Source organism: Erpetoichthys calabaricus, chromosome 2 (genome assembly GCF_900747795.2).
Source record: "Erpetoichthys calabaricus chromosome 2, fErpCal1.3, whole genome shotgun sequence".
Taxonomy (NCBI): domain Eukaryota; kingdom Metazoa; phylum Chordata; class Cladistia; order Polypteriformes; family Polypteridae; genus Erpetoichthys; species Erpetoichthys calabaricus.
In genome coordinates this window covers 183,176,059-183,198,910 of record NC_041395.2, presented here as the reverse complement: position 1 = coordinate 183,198,910, position 22,852 = coordinate 183,176,059, and the positions used below count along the sequence as shown (strand labels likewise).

General features: G+C 36.0%; 1 protein-coding gene across 3 annotated transcripts in view; it reads right to left on the bottom strand.

Moving 5' to 3' along the window:
* mrvi1 (murine retrovirus integration site 1 homolog) overlaps positions 1 to 22,852 on the bottom strand; it is a 211,970-nt gene that overhangs the window by 119,107 nt on the left and 70,011 nt on the right. For 2 of the 3 annotated variants that reach the window (XM_028794872.2, XM_028794871.2), the window contains exons 4-7: positions 22,486 to 22,573; positions 21,544 to 21,646; positions 18,619 to 18,807; positions 10,302 to 10,396 (exon numbers count right to left, since the gene is read on the bottom strand). In XM_028794872.2, coding sequence (XP_028650705.1) covers positions 10,302 to 10,396; positions 18,619 to 18,675 — 152 coding nt within the window. In that variant the 5' untranslated portion in view covers positions 18,676 to 18,807; positions 21,544 to 21,646; positions 22,486 to 22,573. The remainder of the gene's footprint in view (positions 1 to 10,301; positions 10,397 to 18,618; positions 18,808 to 21,543; positions 21,647 to 22,485; positions 22,574 to 22,852) is intronic. The other variant, XM_028794873.2, reaches the window with a different exon arrangement.

Genomic DNA, 22,852 nt, shown 5'->3' with positions numbered 1-22,852 from the left:
ATAATGTTTCACTTTCATATGTATTAAATTTACAGTTAAAAATAAAATCCTGGGCTCAGGGACACTGATGGGAACTTGTCTGATTTCGTACATATATTGCAATGTTTTCATTCACACAGGGAACCACAGACACAAGGAATAAGTGACCAAATAGTGAGGTGGACATGAGGAGAACTTTAGGGACCTTCAAAACTCAACTTGATGTAAATTCTGAGGAAAATAAATGAATACATTGTAAAAAAAAATCCCTGTAAAAATACATTACATTAACTATGTATTTTCACAGTTAAAAACTGTAATACAATAAATAATGATTTTATATTGATAGGTTCACGTAAACTTACATTTAGGCAGTGTTTTAGTTGTCAGTATTGTTTCAATGTTCCAAACTATTTCTATGAATAATTGTTGTATTGCTGTAAAGTCACAATGGCACAGAAAACTAAATTTGTGTATTTGCATAAGGAATGCCACACTGTCAATTGCTCCTGATGATCCCTACATGTTTGCATTGTGAGAAACAAAACTTAAAGATGGTCAGCAAACTCAATTTTCTATGTGTGCTGAAGGTTTTTTTTTGTGGTTATGGAAGCTGATTTGTGGTGTGTTTTTTTCCGATAAACTGGTGAACATGTAGCACACCTGATATTACAAAAAGAAACCTTTCCATTTTCACCAGACAACATTATTCTACTACACTCAAATTATGTAAAAGTGAATGTATGTCTGAAGGTCAAATAGTTTATAGTGGAATTGCTAGTCATTTCACTGTTAGGTTATAGACAAGCTTTTTTCACAGCAATCTTAATTAAAAATGTTCCTGTTAGTTTACAGTAAATTACTGGCTACTGAATTACCATAGTATTACAGTTAATATAAAAATTCAGGAAATTTATGCAAATTAGAAATAGTTAATTACTGTAATTCAACAGCAGCGTGCTGCTATATCACATTCATTTTGTAGCTCAGTTTACTTTGAAGTCACTATATAGTACTGTTTGTTGTAATTTATAGTAATATAATACAGTAAAATACTGTGAAAGTAATGTAATCAGTAGCCAGTAATATACTGTAAATTATCAATCAAATTTTTACAGTGATATTTTCAGCAATAACTTCTGAAAAAATTGACCTGTCTTCTTCATATAAGTTGCATTATGTTTGTCTTGTTACAGTGTGCAGTTCCTTGTGCAGTTTGGTCCAGACCTTATCCCCATGTACTTCAAAAACGGTCTGACCCATGACCAATGATAACTGCCATGGAAATTGTTTAAATAGTGTGCTCTATTTAGTCATGCATGAAGAGATGTTGAGATACATTATTTATTTCAATAGACAGTATGCACACAATGAGGCACAAGCAAATGCACATACATACACACACTCAACACAGCTTGTTTGCACTACCAGAGCACATTCTAGATAGTGAGGAGAAAGATAAGAACACACACAAGCACATGCACAGCAGATCTTATAAGGTCAACATGGACTGAGGCATTAAGCCACCACTGTACTGATCTTTCTGTTTATGCAGCTTGTTTGCTTCATTTGACCCAATGGGTTTAGTTTCAAATTAGATATTATTTAAGCTGTTCAGTTCATTCAATATCATGTTAGCTTTACTGCAAATTTATTTGTGTATATAATAAATATAGGTTAATGTTCTTGATCATATATTAATGTATGGCACAATTGATTGTGTTATATTGTAAAATCTCCTGTTGATTGATTTCCTGCGGTAGCACTAAAGTCAGATTTACACTGAAGTACTACATTTTTTTTTTCAATCGAACTTATCTGTGTGATAGAATTACTGTATAGGTTTATAGGGCCATTATTATTATACATACAGTAAAATATTCAACATTTAAGCTATTGTAGTACTATCATAATACATTTTTATTTTATGAATTGCTCAAAAATATAGTTATATGCTAATTAATAATAACTGGTATGATATTAAATCTTTCACATCTTTATTTTCATAAAATACCAACTAATATTTAAAGTAAACAATATGCTAAAGAACTACTAAACATGAATTCTATAAAGTAAAAGTTTTAACTATCTCTTAAAATTCATTAAGAATTAATAATACTAGGGGACTTTGCCCCCTGCTCGCTTTGCTTGCCAACCCCCAGGCCTGCGCTATGCGCCAGCCACTTTGCATCTCTGCCGCTAGCGTATGTGGATTTCACTTTCACCAAACAACAAATCTTTTAATTCTCGCGGATACGCCTCTTCATTGGGAAGAAACACTACTTTTCCCTGATGGCAACATGAATCAGATGATCTACAAGTCTTCAACTTAAAGTTTAACACCAAACAATATCTACATACTACTGTCATATCACCTATGTCCATATATTCGATCTCTTTTTGCTGTTCCATTATTTCACCGAGTAATAATTTCCATTTGTTTGTGCTAATGTGATGTTTACTATCATATTCTTGAGCTTTCGAATTTTAGTATTTTCATTATCTCAAACTTGCTCTGCATGTGTATCGCGCCAATGTTTTTGAACCTCTTTATGATGTTCTACTTTGTCATCTACTCTTTACCTTTTATTTCCAGCCCTGGGCATGGTTACATTTTTTTGGCACAAAGTCTTGTCTCGCGGGACATTAAATTATCTCTCTGAAAAAGTCTTGTCTTGTCCCAGGCTAAAAAGTCTCATCTCGTCCCAGGATTTTTTTATATGATAGAGAGATGACACAATCAGTTGTACTAAACTGCTTTTCCTAGTCCTATATCCACATGTTTTGTTGGTTATGACCAAGAATATGTGTTTTCCATCCATCCATGGGTGAAGTGGTGGCTCTGAGGCTAGGGACCTGCACTGGAAATCGGAAGGTTGCTGGTTCGAATCCCGTAAATGCCAGCAGGGACTCTGCTCTTTTGGACCCTTTGAGCAAGGACCTTAACCTGCAATTGCTAAGTGCTTTGAGTAGTGAGAAAAGCGCTATATAAATGCAAATTTTTATATATATATATATATCCATCTTTGAAACCTGCTTATCCAGAGCAGGCTAATGGGGCAGCTGGAGGCCAACCCAGCAATCATCAGGCGTAAGGCAGGAACAATCACAGAAGAGGGTGCCAGTCCATTGCAGGGTGAACACACACACACACTCTAGGGTGGGATCATCCAGTGCTTCTGTTTAATGCTAACTAAGCTTTGTATTTTGATATATAGTGTTTGTGCTGAAGTAAACAGTACATTAGTGCTTCACAGATGGTTCACTGACAACTGATGTAAAGTAAAGAACAGAAATATTTGTGGCCTAGATGAATTAATGTCAGTTATATAATAATTCAGAAAAAAAGATTTAATAGTGTGTGTTTAAATGACAAATATTTTCTGAGATTTTTGTGGTAAGGAAGGCAGAAGTTTTATGGTAAGCTAATTGTACTCACTAATTATGGCATCAGTTTGGGTAAAAAACAAAGGTTCACATTTATTTTTTATAATTAATTTCATATTAATAAATTTCAATGACTCACATACCTGGACAAAAATTAAGGACTATGTGATTTACCTCTGATTTTTGGTAATGTTTTCTGCTCCAGTGTTCCAATTTTGAGTTGCCAATTAACTTTAAATGTTCGCCTCTCTGTGATGCCAGAGAAAAACACTTTTAAGCTGTGATTCTACACATTACTAACCTTTTCACAGGTGAAAAGCTTAGAAAAATAAGTATCAAGTGAGTTAGCTATTGTTTTACAAAGTGTTATTTCTCCCACTTTGTCCTTTACACTCTTCATCAAAGGCAGGCTCCATGGCTAATTGTGGTACTTGGCCGATCGCACCACATACACAGGTGGTGGCGGTTGGATCGGTCGGGCGCCTCAATTGTGCCTGTGAGAGACCTGTACCCAGTTACAAAGGAGAGGTAATTAAGGAGGCTGCGCAGAAGAAGGAAAGGAAAAAGAAAGAAAATGGAAGGCCTATGAGAAGACCAAAAGGATGTCCCTGTAGCAAACAGTGAGAGACAGATGGTCGGGAGTGAGCTTCAGGGCTGCAGAAGCCTGAAGCTAAGAAAGGGACAGGCAGTGGGAGATGTATGTGGCTCAGTGTGGCGCACCTGGATTGCCAAAGGCCTGGCAATGGGGATCCGAACCAGGATATGATGATGGGCTGTACCTGTTGGTGGGTGTCTCCTCCTTCTGTGAGGTCGGGAGATGGTAAAGGGAGGAGGTGCCAGGTTTAAAAAGGCAGCATTGGGGCCTATAGTTTTTGTGGACTGTCTCTGGATTTTAACTTTGTTGTTTTTTAATGGAATATATTTATGGAGATTTTAACTTTCAACATCACTGGTTTTCATGGATTATTTATTGAAGAGTTGAGTGCACTGCACTTATTGAACACCGTTTTGTTTTGATTGATTTTAATAAAAGCACTAATCACTTCTGGACCTACCCCTTGCTGCATGTAAGCGTGTCTTCATTTGCTCAACTAATCTCAGTTATGACTATCGAAGATCTGGTTTCAAGGTTGGAGCTAACCCAGACCATCACAGAGAGTGCTATATAAAAAGGTTGTTTAAAACGAAATCTATAAACTTTAATTCAAGATTTAAAAAATGTTTGAGAGGAAAAATGTGTTGACATAATTCAGCAAGTGACTCACCCTAAGAATTGGAGAGCAGCCAGTGTAACTTTAGGGATTATTAACTAATAGTAAATTTAATATAGCTAGAATGTTTTGATCTTAATATTCATATATTATTTGTATGCCATGAGATTTGGATGTTATTTTTAAAGGAATAAAGAAATCTGAGTTCTACACTTGCTTGAATAGAAGGCATAGTTGCAGACATTTTATATACTATGGAAGTATATTTACTAACAATATTATATTATATTATATTATATTAATGCAGCCTTATTTCAAGTATTCAGCCTTATTTCAAGTTTTCACCATTTATACAGTAATAAATATACAGTAATCCCTCGCTATATCGTGCTTCAACTTTCGTGGCTTCACTCTATCGCGGATTTTATATGTAAGCATATTTAAATATATATCGCAGATTTTTTGCTGGTTCGTGGGTTTCAGTGGACAATGGGTCTTTTAATTTCTATTACATGCTTCCTCAGTTGGTTTGCCCAGTTGACTTCATACAAGGGACACTATTGGCAGATGGCTGAAAAGCTACCCAATCAGAGCACGTATTACGTATTAAATAAAATTCCTCAAATATATTGTGAGCAGGGGGGCTGTTTGGACCTCTAGAGGATACGGACGCTCCTCAAAAAACACTGAAAGACTACCTTCACATTGCTCCCATCCTTGCTGGGCTTACTTGTGGCTGCTTTTTTGAGCGATATGCTTCCCACACGGTGCTTCGCGTACTTAAAAGCCCAAACAACACCTATTGATTTTTGATTGTTTGCTTTTCTCTCTCTCTCTCTTGCTCTGACATTCTCTGCTCCTGACGGAGGGGGTGTGAGCAGGGGGGCTGTTTGCACCCCTAGAGGATACGGACGCTCGTATAAAAAATGATGACAGACTACCTTCACATTGCTCCCTTCCTTGCTGGGCTAACTTGCGGCTGCTTTCTCAAGCGATATGCTTTCCGCACGGTGCTTCGCATACTTTAAAGCTCGAACAGCACCTATCGGTTTTTGATTGTTTGCTTTTCTCTCTCTCTCTCTCTGACATTCTCTAGAGGAAGATATGGTTGCATTCTTTTAATTGTGAGATGGAACTGTCATCTCTGTCTTGTCATAGAGCACGTTTAAACTTTTGAAAAAGAGACAAATGTTTGTTTGCAGTATTTGAATAAAGTTCCTGTCTCTCTACAACCTCCTGTGTTTCTGTGCAAATCTGTGACCCAAGCCTGACAATATAAAAATAACCATATAAACATATGGTTTTTACTTTGCGGATTTTCTTATTTCGCAGGGAGCTCTGGAATGCAACCCCAGCGATGGAGGAGGGATAACTGAATTGAGAATTTTATTTATGATGCTACCTTAACAGCTTTACAGTTCTGCATAGAATTAACTTCTCAGATTAACCAATTAGCCAATTCAAGAAAATCTCAGCATATCACACTGGTTTTAGCATTATTATAATTGGTTACCTATGTCATTTAGAATTAATTTTAAAATATTATTAGAGGTATATAAACCTTTGAATAATCTTGCTGCTTCTTACATTTTGGATGTAAGCATATCTAAGCATAAAAGAAGTTGTAAGGTGGCCTTTTGCTCTTATGCTCCAAAAATCTGGAATGCTGTACCAACAGAAATATGCCAGGCTAATGATTTATTAATTTGTTTTTTTATAGCTGCATTTTAGTTCAGACTCTAATAGATTATTTGTATTGCAAATAACATATTTCTTGGATTTGCAATTATTCTTAATCTCTATTTTTCTCTTTTCTTTTCTCATTTCCTTTAGTGCCACCACCATCTGATTAAAGTTCTGCTCAGGCACCTGCATGTTGGGATGAATGTGAATGCTTTCAGCTGTTGGCAAGATCCAATGCATAAGATTTTTCAGAGCAAAACTAAAACATAATGGAAACTACTTATGTTAGTTAGGTTAGGTTAGATGGTATGCCCAATGGGGGCTGGGTAATCTTTTGGCCAGTGTTGTGCATGAACTAGTTCAAAAGAGTGCATTCATTGAACAAGCTCGATTTTCTAAGAACGATGAACTTAACATAATGTATTTGCAAATGAAGAGCTTGAACGTGAGCTATTTCAATTTTATGTGACATTCTTGATCTGGGTTAAGTCCAGATTAAACGTTTTGCCTTACCCTGTAATGTAGGTGTGGAGCCGAATCCAAATACGGTATTTGGATAAGCACAAATAGTGGATTTTTACGAATACTTATTTTGTACAAATGTTTTGTGATTTATGTGTATTTGGAAAAAATAACGTAAAATCAAATAGGCACTGTCTATGTCAGCCTGCTTGTGCTTAAACTGCACCCCCACTGATATGACCACACGGTGAAGCTCCACTTTTGTTTTTAGGAAAACGTTGTACTTTGCGAGGCCACTTTATATTTTGCCTGTTGGACATGCAATATGTGATGCGCATTTTAACTGGCAGATTAGTTCACCTACACGCTGGTTCCACAGTCACCATTTGTGTCACACGGTTGGAAATAGAGTGGCAATTTATATATATACTTGCATCTATTCAATTTCTTTTTTGACCGGGAGGATATTAGCATATATGGTTATACGTGTTTGTTGCTGGGTAAAACTCAATAAAGTGTATTTAAATAAAAAAGTCTTCATAATTATTGTATTTTATTCAAGAACAATGTAATAGCCTAATATAAGGCATTCAAAATTGAAAAAAGTAACCTCATGGGTCATTTATTCTCACTCCTTAAAAAATGAACTGAACACTAACTAGTTCAAAATTGAAATTGTAAACTATGAACGTGAATTTATTAATTTTAATCTGTGTGAACTGAACTTTGAGCTAGTTCTTGTGAGGTGTGAACTTACACAGCACTGCTTTTGGCTTTGGAACTCCTGCAGATTTTTTTTTTCTCCAGCACCTCTCTAGCTAGTGGTTTATTCTTTCTGTCCTCCGTGGCCATCTGACCATAGCATCGGACTTACCATTATAATCATCACAGACTTATGAATCTATATAATTAAAGACTCTGCCTTATCTATTACTTGTACATAGGCATTATTTACATGCATATTGATTTATTATGATTTTTGGTATTTCCTTTATTCATAATAATTCATATAGTTATTTATTTTTAATTAGTTGTTTTTCCTTTTTTTAGTTGCATGAAAATTTGCTATAGAAATAAATGTTATTGTGGTTATTCTCCTTCCTTTTACATTTGCAGTTCCTTTGTTAGTGTTTGGCTTCTTTGATGAGGCACCGCCACGTTTGCCTATTCTCTACTTCAGAGGTTTCCAAACTCAGTCCTGGGGACCCACTCTGGCTGCAGGTTTTTGTTCCAACCAGCTTCTGTTTTTAATTGGACTTCTGGGCTGATTAAGTGAACTGTTATTTCAGAAGTTCTATAGTTTGGGAACAATATAGAAATTTGAAAGCAAAGTTTGGAAAAAAAAATTTAATTAAAATGTACTAAGCAGTTATATGGGAATAATGTATTTTTTTTCTTTTTAACAATATTTTCATCTTGATTTTTATTCTGCTTTTCCAAGTGTTCTAATTGTTTAATGAATCCATTATTAACTAATTATGCGCCTGACGCTACAGAAGTTGCAGCCTTTGATTATTCAGTGTTGTTTGCCTGGGTGTCTGCTCTGTTTGTTTTTAATTGTCATTAATAAGATCCAATGAAAGGAGCAAACTGCAAAGAAAAGAGGCAAAATACAATGAAATCAACAAAACAGAGTTAAGCATTTAAATCTATAGCAAAAGCAGAAATGTTTCTTAATGTCTTATACAGTAAATGTTAAAATCATGCTGCTGTGCTTTTCTGATTGTAGAGATAAAAATACCAGCTAATTAAATGAGATCAGTGTTATCAGGTGTTGTCACTGATTAGGAATCTGGCTGAAACAAAAAACCTGCAGCCACAGTGGGCCCCCAGGACCGAGTTTGAGAACCCCAGCTCTACGTCTTTAACCCTTATCTTCTTCACCCTCATATTTTTTCTTTCACAGTTGCCCCATCTAACTTTCTGTCTTCCCCTCAACCTTCTACTTATGACAGGCCTTTTCCAGACACTCTCCATCACACTCCCTTCTTACCACGTGCCCATCTCATCTCAATTTAGAATCTCTTATTTTTTGACTTATGTTACCACTTCTACCCCTCTTGCAACCCTCCTCACTCATCAGACCCCCAAGGCCCACCTCAGCATTCTCTTTTCAGTTCTTTTAATTTTCTTTTCCTCTCTTTTTCTAATTGTCTGTTTCTCTGTACTATACAGTATATCACCACTGGCCTTATTACTGTTAAATTAATCATAACCTTTATTTTACTTTGAATGCATGTTAGATTAACTGGCAATTATAAATTACCCTAATGTAATTATGGGTGTAATTGTAGTCAGGTGCACTTAGGTGAAATGGTACACTACCCAGAGTTGGCTTATTAATATTCAAATTCAAGAGGTCAACATTCTGAAGAATTCTATTGAAAGGTGAATCCTTATACTTATCATCAGCAGGTCTATGGACATTTCTGAGTTAAGATGAGAAAAAATACAATTATGTCTTCTCCATCTTTGGAGAGAGAAGGCTGCAGATCTGCCTTTTTAAAATTGAATCAGTGTCACCATTACTATAACAACCTCATTTAAAATACCTCAGTATTATTGTTGTTTGTTGAGACAACTATATGAACGATGTGCAATAGCTTCATGGTCTGCGTTGTCATCCATCAAGCTTTTACAGGTATTCACTCTAACCAATACTGCTTACAAATGTAGCTGCTATGAATTCAAACACCAAACAATCCTGACATTAATGAGATCTAATTTTTAATATTTTGGGGGATTTTTTTAAAACAAATTAACTAAAATGTGTAATATTAATGTGCTTAGTGTTAGTATCTTTCATTTTCACTTTGAATTATCTTAAAATATTAAAATAAACTAAAAGATATTTTGCTACTGGTTAGCTATTCAGAATAATTTTCTGGTGTCACAGAAGTACCTGAGATATTAATGCATATTTAACCTCTGCATAAATAAAAAGCCAGGTGTGCATATGCATCACAAACAAGTTGTTCAATGTAGCAAGCTTCTGTATTAAAAACCCTTTTAACTTACATTGAAACAAAATAAACAATTAGCTGATTGCAGAATCACAAACAAAGAAAAATTGAAAACACTAAAAACCAATAAAAATTGAAAACTAAAATTCAAGATGAAAATGCAAATTAAAAATTAGCATGAAAGCACGAAATAAAAATTAAAATGAAAATGGAAACTAAAATTAGGATGAAAACGGAAAGAAAAATCAAACACTGCAGCCTTGAAAAACAGGGAAAGTGCTTTTAGAGGACCACTCAAGTTCACTGAAATGCTTTCCTGAATTTTCTTCCCCATTTCTTACCACTAACCCACCAAGTTCCCCATTCTCTAGTGATGTCATTTCTGTTATGAATTTTGTTTTCGTTTTCGTCATAATTTTTAGTTTGTATTTTCATGTTAACTTTTAATTTGCATTTTTTTTGTTAATTTTTAGTTTGTATTTTTAATTTTTTCTTTCTTTGCACTTTGACCTTCAGAGTCATCATAAACAAAACCTAGGCAGTGACATTTGGCCAGATACCTCTCTCAGCTTCCACTCATTAAAAATACATGAAATGAAGTCAATGCAATACTTACCTGTTCTCTGTCAGTTTGGTAAACTCCTGGTCAACAGGGAAAGTTTCCTTGTGGAAGACAATGGAAGGTGCACTGCTCCTTTTGGGATGATTAGTCTGTAACCAAAAGTGCAATGTTTTGATAAGCAAATTCAATATGTTTTTTTTAAATGATGTCATAGTCATAGTAGTGTTCACCTTTCATCTAAGCAACAATTACACACTGTAGTCACCATTATAGCAACAGTTTTTCCCCTTTTTAATTGTATTATGAGAAATACAAACGAATGGAGCCACCAACATAATTTTATGTGAATTTATTCAATCAGGTTCTATTCTCAAATGATTTATGGGTCCAATAGTGCCTTCATTTAGCCCATCAGCATGTCATTTAAATATTGAAAGGGAAACAGATCATCCTGGAAGTCTTTTTAAAACAAATAACTAATACTATGGAAGAGACTGTCATAAAAACAAACTCCTCTGCATTACTGTAATGTTAGAATAGAACAGATGTTAAATCCTATCTGCAAAACCTTCATACAAAAAAGGAGGACAGAAAAATTGAGGTCTTTCTAGGACCTTGTGAAGAAATAATGAGGAAAATGAATTAAGGTCAAAACACTAAATAAAGTGCAAGATCAAAATCATGATTTAAAAAACACACCAAGTCAAAATACTTTCTTGTGATGCTTATTTTTTCAAGCACAAATCAATTTAGTAAGATTCAGATGCTGTTTAATGCAGACGGCCTTATACATCAAGACTCCCAGGGACACATGGCTTTTGTATATCAAGCTGAGATGGTAACCCAGTAAACAAAATGACTGTGACTGTAAAGAACATTAACCAAATGGAAATAAAATCACATAACCAGAATGTAGTATGAGATGTGTATGTGACATGAGGTGTAATGCCATGGTGGTTTCAAGCTGTTAAGACTATCTTAAATTTTTATTTTCTTACTTCATGTTTCACTTTGCTTATTTCTTTGTATTTTGTTCAATCAAGAGTTTGTTAGGACAGAGAATCTAGTTGTTTTTTAACTTTCAGTTTTGTTTTGCCTAAGTTTAGGTTTTCAAGGGTGTTGCAATTTTGTGAACTTTTTTTTTCCAATTCAAAATTCGTTGTTAAGTTATGATTACCCAAAGTACAGAAAGTGTGATGTCATTGTCACACCAATGTAAAGATCAGTGTTGCTCTCTTCTAGGTGGCCAGGATTGTGCATACTCTCTAAAAACTTTGCAGGTAGTTTTCTTTATAGTCTTCTGCTTCCTAAAATATTTCCTATGTCTTTTTGACTCTGAGTTTTATTTAGTGTTTTGGGTTAATTATGATGTATTTCTGATCTCCCTGTTTTGATAACTACCTGAATATTCCATTTATGTTTTCATCCCCTGATCCTTTTCTCAGTTTCTTTTGTGGTCTGCTATTTTTCATCTCCCAGCAGAATGCATATATTAAACAGCATCTGGACTTTTAAAGGAGGGAGTTTGCAAGAGGCTTATAATTAGGCAATCAAATAATTTTGGATGGACTAGTTATATTTAGTTATATTTGACTTTAGTGTAGCCTTTTGCACTTTAGTGAATGACTGCATACTGAGAGTAAAGCTCCACTAAAACTCATTATTTTTGTTTCCAATTTTATGCTAGATTTAGAATGCATTACAAACTGTCCTCCAATTTGGCATCACCACCTAACTACAGGTGACTCACCAGCACATTTTTGTATGCTACAGAAAACGTTTCTTGTTTGTGTGACTGCTGAAACAAGAGGAGATGTATAAGTTATATGTTTACAGGAACTATACATGAACATTGTGCATTGAACCATATTAGTGGGATATTATATAAATGTTCTTTTGATTGGTAAACACTTTTTTCTTAATTTCACAACTTACAATTATTGGTTTATTAACTGTAATTCATAAAATTAGTATAGTATTAGTATGGTATGGTAAAGCATGGCGTTCTATGGAAAAAGTTCACAGAATCTAATACTGCTAACATACGCAGTGGAATTCCACAAACTGCACAAATGTTTGGTCATTAGTACAAATATTTAGCTAATAACTAATGTATATTTCTACATATTTTGTAAAAGAATACCTTTTTCAGGTAGCTGTGGACACCTTGCAAATTACTTAAAGATGATATATGAACTGAAGGGCCATTAGGTTTCATTGTTTATATGGAATAGGAATTATTAGGAATTTCTGCTCCACTCCCCACTTGATAATGAGATACAAAGATAAGAGTTAAAAAGCATGGTCAGGGTATGGCCAACAGTACCCCAAAACAGAAAGTTGGGACTCCTGGCTAAACCACAAATCCAATTTAATATTCTATACCTGTGCACTGTGGAAAGGCTGGTTTTATGGTAAGGGAGATGGATTGATAGTAAATAAAAAGTGTGAGAAAGAGACCATAAGGATTGCAGCTTGGAACGCTAGAAGTATGATGGGAAAAATTTGATGATATTTTGGAAGTGCTGAACAGAAGCAGCGTAGATGTGTGCTTGATACAGGAGACAATATGGAAGAATATAGGTGTGAGAATACTTACTGGGAATAGAGGAAAATACAATTTTGTTGGAAAGACAAAAGTAATAGCAATGCTGTGATGTGGAATGGCAGGTCTGCGGCTTAACAGGACTCCCATTTAGATAAATAAATAATTACTTGGCCAGCTCAATCTCTGTGGGTGTATGTGCTCATGTTGCTGTTGGAGGTTGGTGAAGTAATTGGGGCAAAACACATCTGTATGTGAGGGTGCGGTCTGTCTCAAATGCTTCATCGGCTTTCTGCTGTGCGACTAAGGTGCTGTGCCCACGGAGGCATATAAGGGGGAGCCAGCATGAGACAAGAGGTTCAGAGAAAGATCAGAGTTTAGGACGAATGAGCAAGCGAGAGAGAATGATTGGGAGCAAGAAAGAAAGATGGAGGGTGATAGAAAGGATGATGGAAGTGGTGGGTGCATGAGCAGTGTGCAAGTGGATGGAGGCAGGCAGCCAGGAAGAAGAGCCCAAGGGGGGCATAGGACAGACACTCAAAGGGGGCTGAAGGGGGTTGACACAGCTGAATATTGACAGGGAGCTGGAGTGCTGGAGTGACCCGATGCCTCGTAGTGTAAGTCCAGGGAGAGGCAGTGAGAGATAAAGGGAGCGAGGTGAGGTTTGTAGCAGCATGGGAGATGCGCCAAAGGAGGCAATCGTGTCAAGAGCCTAGATTAAGGGGTTGGAAATTCCTGTCAGTGAAACATCTCATTCTGCTGATAGATTCATAATGGGTGACCCAGGGAGACGTCTTTTTGAAGAAGGAGGCACCAAGGCTTACACATCTTTGGCTGTACATGTTGTAAAGATTTTACCTGCTGCAGATTTTAACTTTGTTTTACCTGAACATGCCTGTGTATTTTTAAACCTCCTGGGAATTGCTCCAGTTTTAAAAGATTATTTATTTATTGAGATGTTTAACTGCCCTTATTAAACACTGTTTGTTTTTGAATTGTCTTAACAAAGCACTGGAGCACTTTTGCACCAATCCCTTGCTTTGTTTGTAGTGTCATCATCTGCTGACTCATCTCTTGGGTATGTTATTGGCGGTGGTGGGTCCAAGAGGGTTCCCAGAAGGACCCAGTAGTGTGGGGCTGACCCCCCTAATCACATGGGATTGGTGTATGTTTGTCTTAAAAATGGGAAGGCAAAGTGATGGAGGTGAAGAAGATGACTGAGCATGTTGTAGTTATTATGATGATTGTTGGTAAGTGATGAATATACTCTCACCATATGCCCTGGAGTTTGGTAGAAGTACTGAGGACAAAGATGAGCTTTAAGACAAATTGATGGTGGTGGCTTCCAGGTTGCCTGAGGGGAAGGTTATTGCAGTTGGTGGTAACTAGAAAGGGCATGTTGAAGTCAGTCATGATGGTTATAAGACAGTACAGAGGGACTTTAGGTTTAGTACCAGGAATGCTGAGGGTGAGGATTCTGGTGTCAGATGATGCAATGGAAATGGTTTCTGTGCAACAGCAAGTTTAAGAAGATGGAAAATCAGTTGGTGGCATGAATCTGGTGAAGTAAGGAGCACAACCTACAATTTCTTAGTGAGGAGAGTTGATTGAAGCATGGTGAAAAATGTGAAACTAATCCCTGAAGAAAAGTAAGAGGAATTATGTACTGAAGCAGAAGTTCTGGAAGGTGAAGGAGGAAAGTGTGAAATAAATTTTCTGAAATATTGGTAGCAAGAGAAAATGGGGTTTCAGAATCATCAGGCGCAGAAGGTCACTGTGTAATCTGCAAGGAGGCAAATCAAAACACTAGAAAAGCAGTTTTTAGAGCATGAGAAGCCAACAGATGGGAGTTTGCAAGTGAACTTGAGAATAGGGAAAGAAAAAAAAATGTTGATGATCTTGATACAGATGGCAAAAGAAAGAAAGAGTGCAGAATGTGTGATTTGCTTGAAAAATGTTGAAGGGAACAGCCAGTCTTAATGATAAATACTGTTACAAAATATTTCAACATAAAAACACTGTATATCTATTACAAATACTTGTAAATATATATTGTATATTCTGGTGTTGATTGTGTGTGAAGGGGGAGTTCCTGAAAACTGGAAAAGAGAGTGCTCATTCCGGTGTCCAAAGGAAAGGGTGATACATTAAAATGTAGGTCATATCGAGCACTCAGTTTTTCTAGCAAGTAATGAAAGTGGTTGAGAAAAGTGCTTGACAAAAGAATTGGGGAACAAGTAACAGTTAACAAAATGCACTTTGGTTTAATGCCCAAGAAGGGAATAACAAATGTGATTTTTGCTGTCAGGCAAATTCAAGAAAAGCATTAGACAAAAGAAAAGAGGCTGTATTATACATTTGTATATCTGTAGATGACATTTGACAACATACTATAAGAGATGGTAAGGTGGACATTGGGAAAGTTAGGTGTGGATGAGTTGTTATTGTCTATTGTGATATCAATATATGAAGAAGCATGGATGGTGGTCAGAATTGCCAAAGTGGATAGGGAAATTTTTAGATGAAGATGGGGCTGCAGTATTGATCCATTCCATGTTCCCTGCTTTATACTATAGTGATAGAACTGTCACCAGAGAAGTGCGTGAAGATATGCTCTAGTAGATCTTAAATGCTGAAAAGTTTGTATTGTTGTCACAAAGTAAAGCAGAATAAGAGAAGAAACATAAATGCAAAGCTAGGCTGGAAGTGAAACATCTCAAACTAAATGCAGGAAAGACCAAGATGATGATAGTTTAGGGCGAAGGGGCAGGAGGCATGTAAAAGGGGGGTACATGGCCTTGTGGCATTTGTGGTAAACATGTTGGAAGAAACTCAATCTAATGCACAGGTTGTCAGATGTGAATGCAAAAAGATGTGGTGGTGTGAAGGGCTGACTGCAGGTCACAATTGCAACCCATGTTTTTAGAAGTTGTGGAAGAGGGGTGCAGAATACTAATGTAACAAGTGTAAATATAAATATCAGCAACAGATAAAATAGGAAAATTCTCCAATCTTAGTGACTTGTTGGTTTCAGACAGAGGTGCAAACACAATAATGGCAAAGGTGAGAGGTGTGTGTAAGAAAGTCCAGGAGCCAAGAAAGTCTTCCTCATTCCGACTTCTAAAGGAGTCTCTCTGGCATCAAAGGTAAAAGTTTATAAAGCTGTGCAAGGACTAGTCAGTTCAATGGAAGTGAGGCTTGGCCTTTGAAGATGGAATATCTTGCATAATGCAAAGAGTACGGATTCCCGAGAGGGGGTGCAGTGAGTGTGTACGCCTGATGAGCCCAGAATTAGGGCGAAACACGTGTCATGTACTCTTTGCATTATTTGACAGTAAAACTATTTCAACCATTCTATGATCTGCTTCTTGCAACTGAAAGAGGGCACCGTGGCGGATGTTAGCCGACTTGCTGACCAACCACACGCGTTACAATCAGATTGTGATTCAGACTATGAATGCCATGAATATACAGTACTGTGCAAAAGTTTTAGGCAGGTGTGAAAAAATGCTGCAAACAAAGAATGCTTTCAGAAATATAAATAATGATTGTTTATTGTTGTCAATTTACAAAATGCAAAGTGAGCGAACAAAAGAAAAATCTAAATCAAATCAATATTTGATGTTACTACCTTTTGCCAGCATCAATTCTCATAGGTACACTTGCACAAAGTCAGGGATTTTGTAGGATTATAGTCAGGTGTATGATCAACCAATTATACCAAACAGGTACTAATGATCATCAATGTCACACGTAGGTTGAAACACAGTCATTAACTGAAACAGAAACCGCTGCGTAGGAGGCTTAAAACTGGGCGAGGAACAGCCAAACTCTGCTACCAAGGTGAGGTTGTGGAAGACAGTTTCATGTCATGGCAAGATTGAGCACAGCAACAAGACACAAGGTAGTTATACTGCATCAGCAAGGTCTCTCCCAGACAAAGATTTCAAAGCAGACTGGGGTTTCAAGATGTGCTGTTCAAGCTCTTTTGAAGAAGCACAAAGAAACGGGCAACGTTGAGGATCATAGACGCAGTGGTCGGCCAATGAAAGAAAGTGAATGAAAGTGCAGCAGATGAAAGACACATCAAGCTTATTACCCTTCAAAATCGGAAGATGTCCAGCAGTGCCATCAGCTCAGAACTGGCAGAAACCAGTGGGACCCAGGTACACCCATCTACTGTCCGGAGAAGTCTGGCCAGAAGTGATCTTCATGGAAGAGTTGCAGCCAAAAAGCCATACCTCCGACGTGGAAACAAGGCCAACTCAAGTATGCACGAAAACATAGGAACTGGGGTGCAGAAAAATGGCAGCAGGTGCTCTGGACTGATGAGTCACAATTTGAAATATTTAGCTGTAGCAGAAGGCAGTTTGTTCATCGAAGGGCTGGAGAGCGGTACAATAATGAGTGTCTGAAGGCAACAGTGAAGCATGGTGGAGGTTCCTTGAACGTTTGGGGCTGCATTTCTGCAAATGGAGTTGGAGATTTGGTCAGGATTAATGGTGTTCTCAATGCTGAGAAATACAGGCAGATACTTATCCATTATGCAATACCATCAGGGAGGCGTATGATTGGCCCCAATTTTATTCTGCAGCAGGACAATGACCCCAAACATACAGCAAAAGTCATTAAGAACTATCTTCAGCGTAAAGAAGAACAAGAAGTCCTGGAAGTGATGGTATGGCCCCCACAGAGCCCTGATCTCAACATCATCGAGTGTGTCTGGGATTACATGAAGAGACAGAAGGATGTGAGGAAGCCTACATCCACAGAAGATCTGTGATTAGTTCTCCAAGATGTTTGGAACAGCCTACCAGCCGAGTTCCTTCAAAAACTGTGCAAGTGTACCTAGAAGAATTGATGCTGTTTTGAAGGCAAAGGGTGGTCACACCAAATATTGATTTGATTTAGATTTCTCTTTTGTTCATTCACTGCATTTTGTTAATTGATGAAAATAAATGATTAACACTTCCATTTTTGAAAGCATTCTTTCTTTACAGCATTTTTTCACAGCTGCCTAAAACTTTTTGCACAATACTGTATATATACATATATATACATTTATATATATATATATATATATATATATATATATATAGGGCGGAACGGTGGCACAGTGGGTAGTGCTGCTGCCTTGCTGTTAGGAGACCTGGGTTCGCTTCCTGGGTCCTCCCTGCGTGCAGTTTGCATGTTCTCCCCGTGTCTGCGTGGGTTTCCTCCGGGTATGGTGTGTGTGTGCACGTCCTGCGGTGGGCTGGCCCCCTGCCGGTGTTTGTTTCTTGGCTTGCGCCCTGTGTTGGCTGGGATTGGCTACAGCAACACCCCGTGACCCTGTAGTTAGGATATAGCAGGTTGGATAATGGATGGATATATATAATACCTATTTGCAAAGATTTGCGATTTTTGTTGCGCTATTGATATTCATTATTTGGAAAACTTAATGAAGTTCTAATTGAGAAATTATTACCTGTATTCTTTTTCTTTGCAAAATATTGACTCCTAGGACTCCACTTTTCTATCACAGCTTACACATTTCATTTTCAACTTTCAGTCAGTCTGATATGAGGGGGCATGGGGGTATTTTTGAGTTGGAAAAGATGGATAATCATATCCTAGCTCATGTGACTTCCACTACTGCCAGGATATTATAATATGACTCTAAATGGAAAAAGGAGTTTTACTAAATGGAAGGAATGATGATGGCATAAATCTTTAGGTCTGCTTAAGATTAATTATCTGTTTATGAAGATGACCTCATTCACAGTAACTTCATATAAAGTGTCTTTATTCTAGTAAATGGAAATAGTAATTTAATTATACACTGACCGGAGAGTCTCTAAGCTCCTCTGCTGATTCCTCATCTTCTTCTGGCAGAGTTGGCATGACTGGAAATGGGCAAAATTTGGACTTGCGCAGACAATATCTTGATTTAGTATTATCAACTTCTGATTCTGGTTCTTTAGTTGAAGTTGCGTCTGAGACACGACACTGTGATGATGGGTTACTTTTGAATGACTAAAATGCAATCACAACAACAAAAAAAAAAATATACCTGTATGCATATATATATATATATATATATATATATATATATATATATATATACAGTATGACATAAAACCTATACAAATACCTTGTCTGTAGTTGTAGAAATTTAAAAACATATGTATTATACCTTATTCTATATACATAAATACTAATCTTACTTCATTATTTTTAAAAGTGAATCCTTTATTTCGTCCATTTGCAAAAAAAAAAACAAAAACAAAACATTATAAACATGCTATTGAAAAGAAAATACTATCTCCATCAGTCAGACCAAAACACATGAGAAATGGAATTTTATCTCTAAGCTTTAGGTATTGTAATGATAGGAAGTGCAGTTTTATATGAACATCCTTTTTATTTTTGATTAAATATGCTAAACATTGAAACAATGATGCGATACAGGAACAGTCATTTTCAGATACTTCAAAAGTATGCAAATTCCATAGAATAGAAACCCAGAAGAATGCAACTAATTTCACTCAAATACAGAAGCCAAGTATACTTTTCACTTTAGGACTATGCAGATAGTTTTACTTGTTATGTATTAAATAGTTGTCCATCTGAAGTTTTAACTCAGCAAAAGATCCACATTATTTTAATAATAATGTAAAAATTTTAAGAGCACTTTATAAAATTAATTGTTGTATTTTAGTTATTATTTACATTAACGTTTATATACTTAACAGGGAATGTATTTCAAAGTGAAATGCAAATCTGAAGCACATGGAAATAAATACAAGGGCACCCATTTCCAGCACTACTCAAAGAAACAGCACAACATATTAGTGATTGATTGATAGCTTGGGAATAAAAGAACATACAAGTAAAAAACAATTGTAATTACATTTACAAATAGTGAATATTTGAAAAGCTTCAAGATGAATAGGCTATTAAGTGTGACATAACTAAACATTTCCTGTACACCTAAAATAGTCTTCAAGTCAAAGTTGACATATTTTCAAATATGTTATTTTCATTTGCACTTCCATTTAAATATGCTCCATTTATCTAGTTATATATGAAAAATACATTTTTACATCTATGCACAATTTACCCCTATATTACTGTATGTTTATGTAGCATGCCCTCAAAGAACAGTTTGCATCAACCCTACTTATTCCCCTCATAGTTTTAAACACTTTATCTCTTTTACCCTTAATATCTGTTTAGGTAACATAAATTGATTTGGCTCTGTCTTTATAGCTCAGACTCCACAGTCTAAGAATAAGTGTACTGTAGATACTTTTCATTGAACTCTTTAGCAGTGTTACGTTCTTCTTGCAATAGTGACACCAGCACAGCTCACAGTATTACAAATGTGGCCTCACAAGTGCACTATGAAGCTTAAAGGCTAAGATCAACATTTTTCAAGTCAAAGTTATTTCTTCACAATTTTATTTAAACCGAAGCTGGTTAAAATCCATCCATCCATCCATTTTCCAACCCGTTGAATCTGAACACAGGGTCATGGGGTTCTGCTGGAGCCAATCCCAGCCAACACAGGGTGCAAGGCAGGAACTAATCCCGGGCAGGGCGCCAACCCACAGCAGGACACACACACACACACCCACACACCAAGCACACACTAGGGCCAATTTAGAATCGCCAATCCACCTAACCTGCATGTCTTTGGACTGCGAGAGGAAACCGGAGCACCAGGAGGAAACCCACGCAGACACGGGGAGAACATGCAAACTCCACGTAGGGATGACCCAGGAAGCGAACCCGGGTCTCCTAACTGCGAGGCATTGTGTGTGCAATTTCAAGCTGCATATCAATACTCAGTAATACTCTTAGATTGAAAAAATAACATATTTTGGAAGCTTTGATGCTTTGTTTTAATGGTGGATCCCAGTGTCTCTTACCTCCATTATGAATCACAAGAGCAGGGTAGATATTTTTTTTAATGTAAAAAAAATGCTTCAGTTTAGACCCCAATGTCATGTGGCAAATTAATATATAACAATTGTGAAGAAATAACTTCAACCTGAAAAACACCAACTTATCTTTTAAGACAAGTGATCTATACTTTTCCTTATCAGATTCTGTTGTTTTATAGTAGCAAGTTACAGTAATTATATCTTTCTGTATATTTTCTGAACTCACTTTTTTCCATAAAAATCTAGAACTTATTCCACAACAACCAGTAACCAGCAGGAACCAATCTTAAGACAGCATTATATTTAATCACAAGACATACAATTATAACCATTCATGCCAACCCAATGAAGGTTGTTATTTTAATTAATACATACATTTTTTAGAGAAAATCTGAATATTTAGAGAAGTTCTTTTATGGAGACATGGTGAGATTAGGTTAATCCTCACAGTGACCATAAAGGAAATAGAAACACAGTTCCTGGAGTTATCTGGCAGCAGTGCCAACCTCTTTGGCACTGTATCACCAAGACTAAATCTAATTTATCTCATTTGACTTTAAAATACATTCTCACTTAAACATACCAAAAGGAAACAGGAAATGTTTAGTCAGAAAGCAGCAACTTGTACAGTACAGTGGACAAAATACAGGCAATAAAAGTGTGGTATAAAAAGAATTCATTAACACAAAAGGCAAAAGAAGGAATATATTTAAATAGTATTAATTCAAAACATGCCTGTATCATGTGTATTAACTTAATGTTGAATAAAAAGATAGCTATTCCATAAAACACATTATAATGCACAGAGAAAGGGTAATAGTACCTTTTCAGCCAATAACTGGCAATTTGAGACTGGCTTAGTCACTGAAGCATGGCGTGAGGTGAAATCCTCTTGTACATTATGGCTGTTGCCACATGCTGGCAATCTTAGGTTTTATATGCAAAAAAAAAAAAAACATTCACAATTTACTTTTAAATTACATCAGCATTTTTAAAAGAACCTGGTGGATTATTGTTGACTACATTTTTTTTTCTAAGGTAAATGAAGTAATTGTTATAAAGCTATTAGAAAGTAAGGTCATATGGCCTGTGTAAAACAGTAAGAAATACTCAGAGAATGTAAAAACTGAAAGTAACATATTACATGCAGATACATCAATGTACAAAAAGAAAAATATTGAAATCAATTAAATTAACTAAACAAAATAATTTCAAAATACAATAAAGGTATACAAAAGATAAATTGTTCTTTCAGATATTAGAAGTTATGCCAGGGCGAAGATAAGCAGAATTGATTTATGAAAGAATTTAATTAAACCTTTAACACTTGCGTAAAATGAAACAAACGGGACAAAATGGATATTTTGGAAGATTTGATGATAGCCTTAGATTGTCCTCAGTGAAGGATTGTTGCAGCCACATGTATATAATCCATCCATTTTCTGAAATCTGCTTTGTTTATTCTGTTGTTGTGTGAATCCAGGTCTTATTCCGTTAGGATCAAGTACACGACAGGAATCGACCCTAAACAGGACCCAGTCATTCATAGGGCTTATTCACATGTGAGGTAACAGCTCACTCATACTGTATTTAGGCCAATTTAGTTACAGCATTAGTTTGCAGCTCCCACTGTTTTTGATTGTTTTATTTAATTCTCTTATGATTTAATAATGAATATAAAGAACAAGCATTTTAAGAAATTAAACGTTTAGGCATCACTTTCTAGGATCTGTCATAAAGACAATACAGAATATATGTTACTCACTTTTCTCTGTTATTCTCATTCACTTCACGCCCATATGATTCTTCAATGGAATTCTTCTCATGCTGCTGTGTTTGTTTAAATTTCTCTCCTATGAAAGCATTAAAATTCAATGGCAACTAGTATTTATTGTACTGTATTCATTCAAAAATGCAGTAAATTCTTAAGTTATATCAAACATATGAGATATCTATTTCATAATAATTTGCATAGAAATCAGTTGATGATAATGAAACACTTATTTATTAGCATCAATAGAGAAAACACTCCGTAAGAATCCAATAATGAGAGACAAGGCACCAGTTTAAATAAATGAAAACAAAAGTTTAAAAACTGCATAAAAATTGTGTTATTTCAGGAAAAGATACTG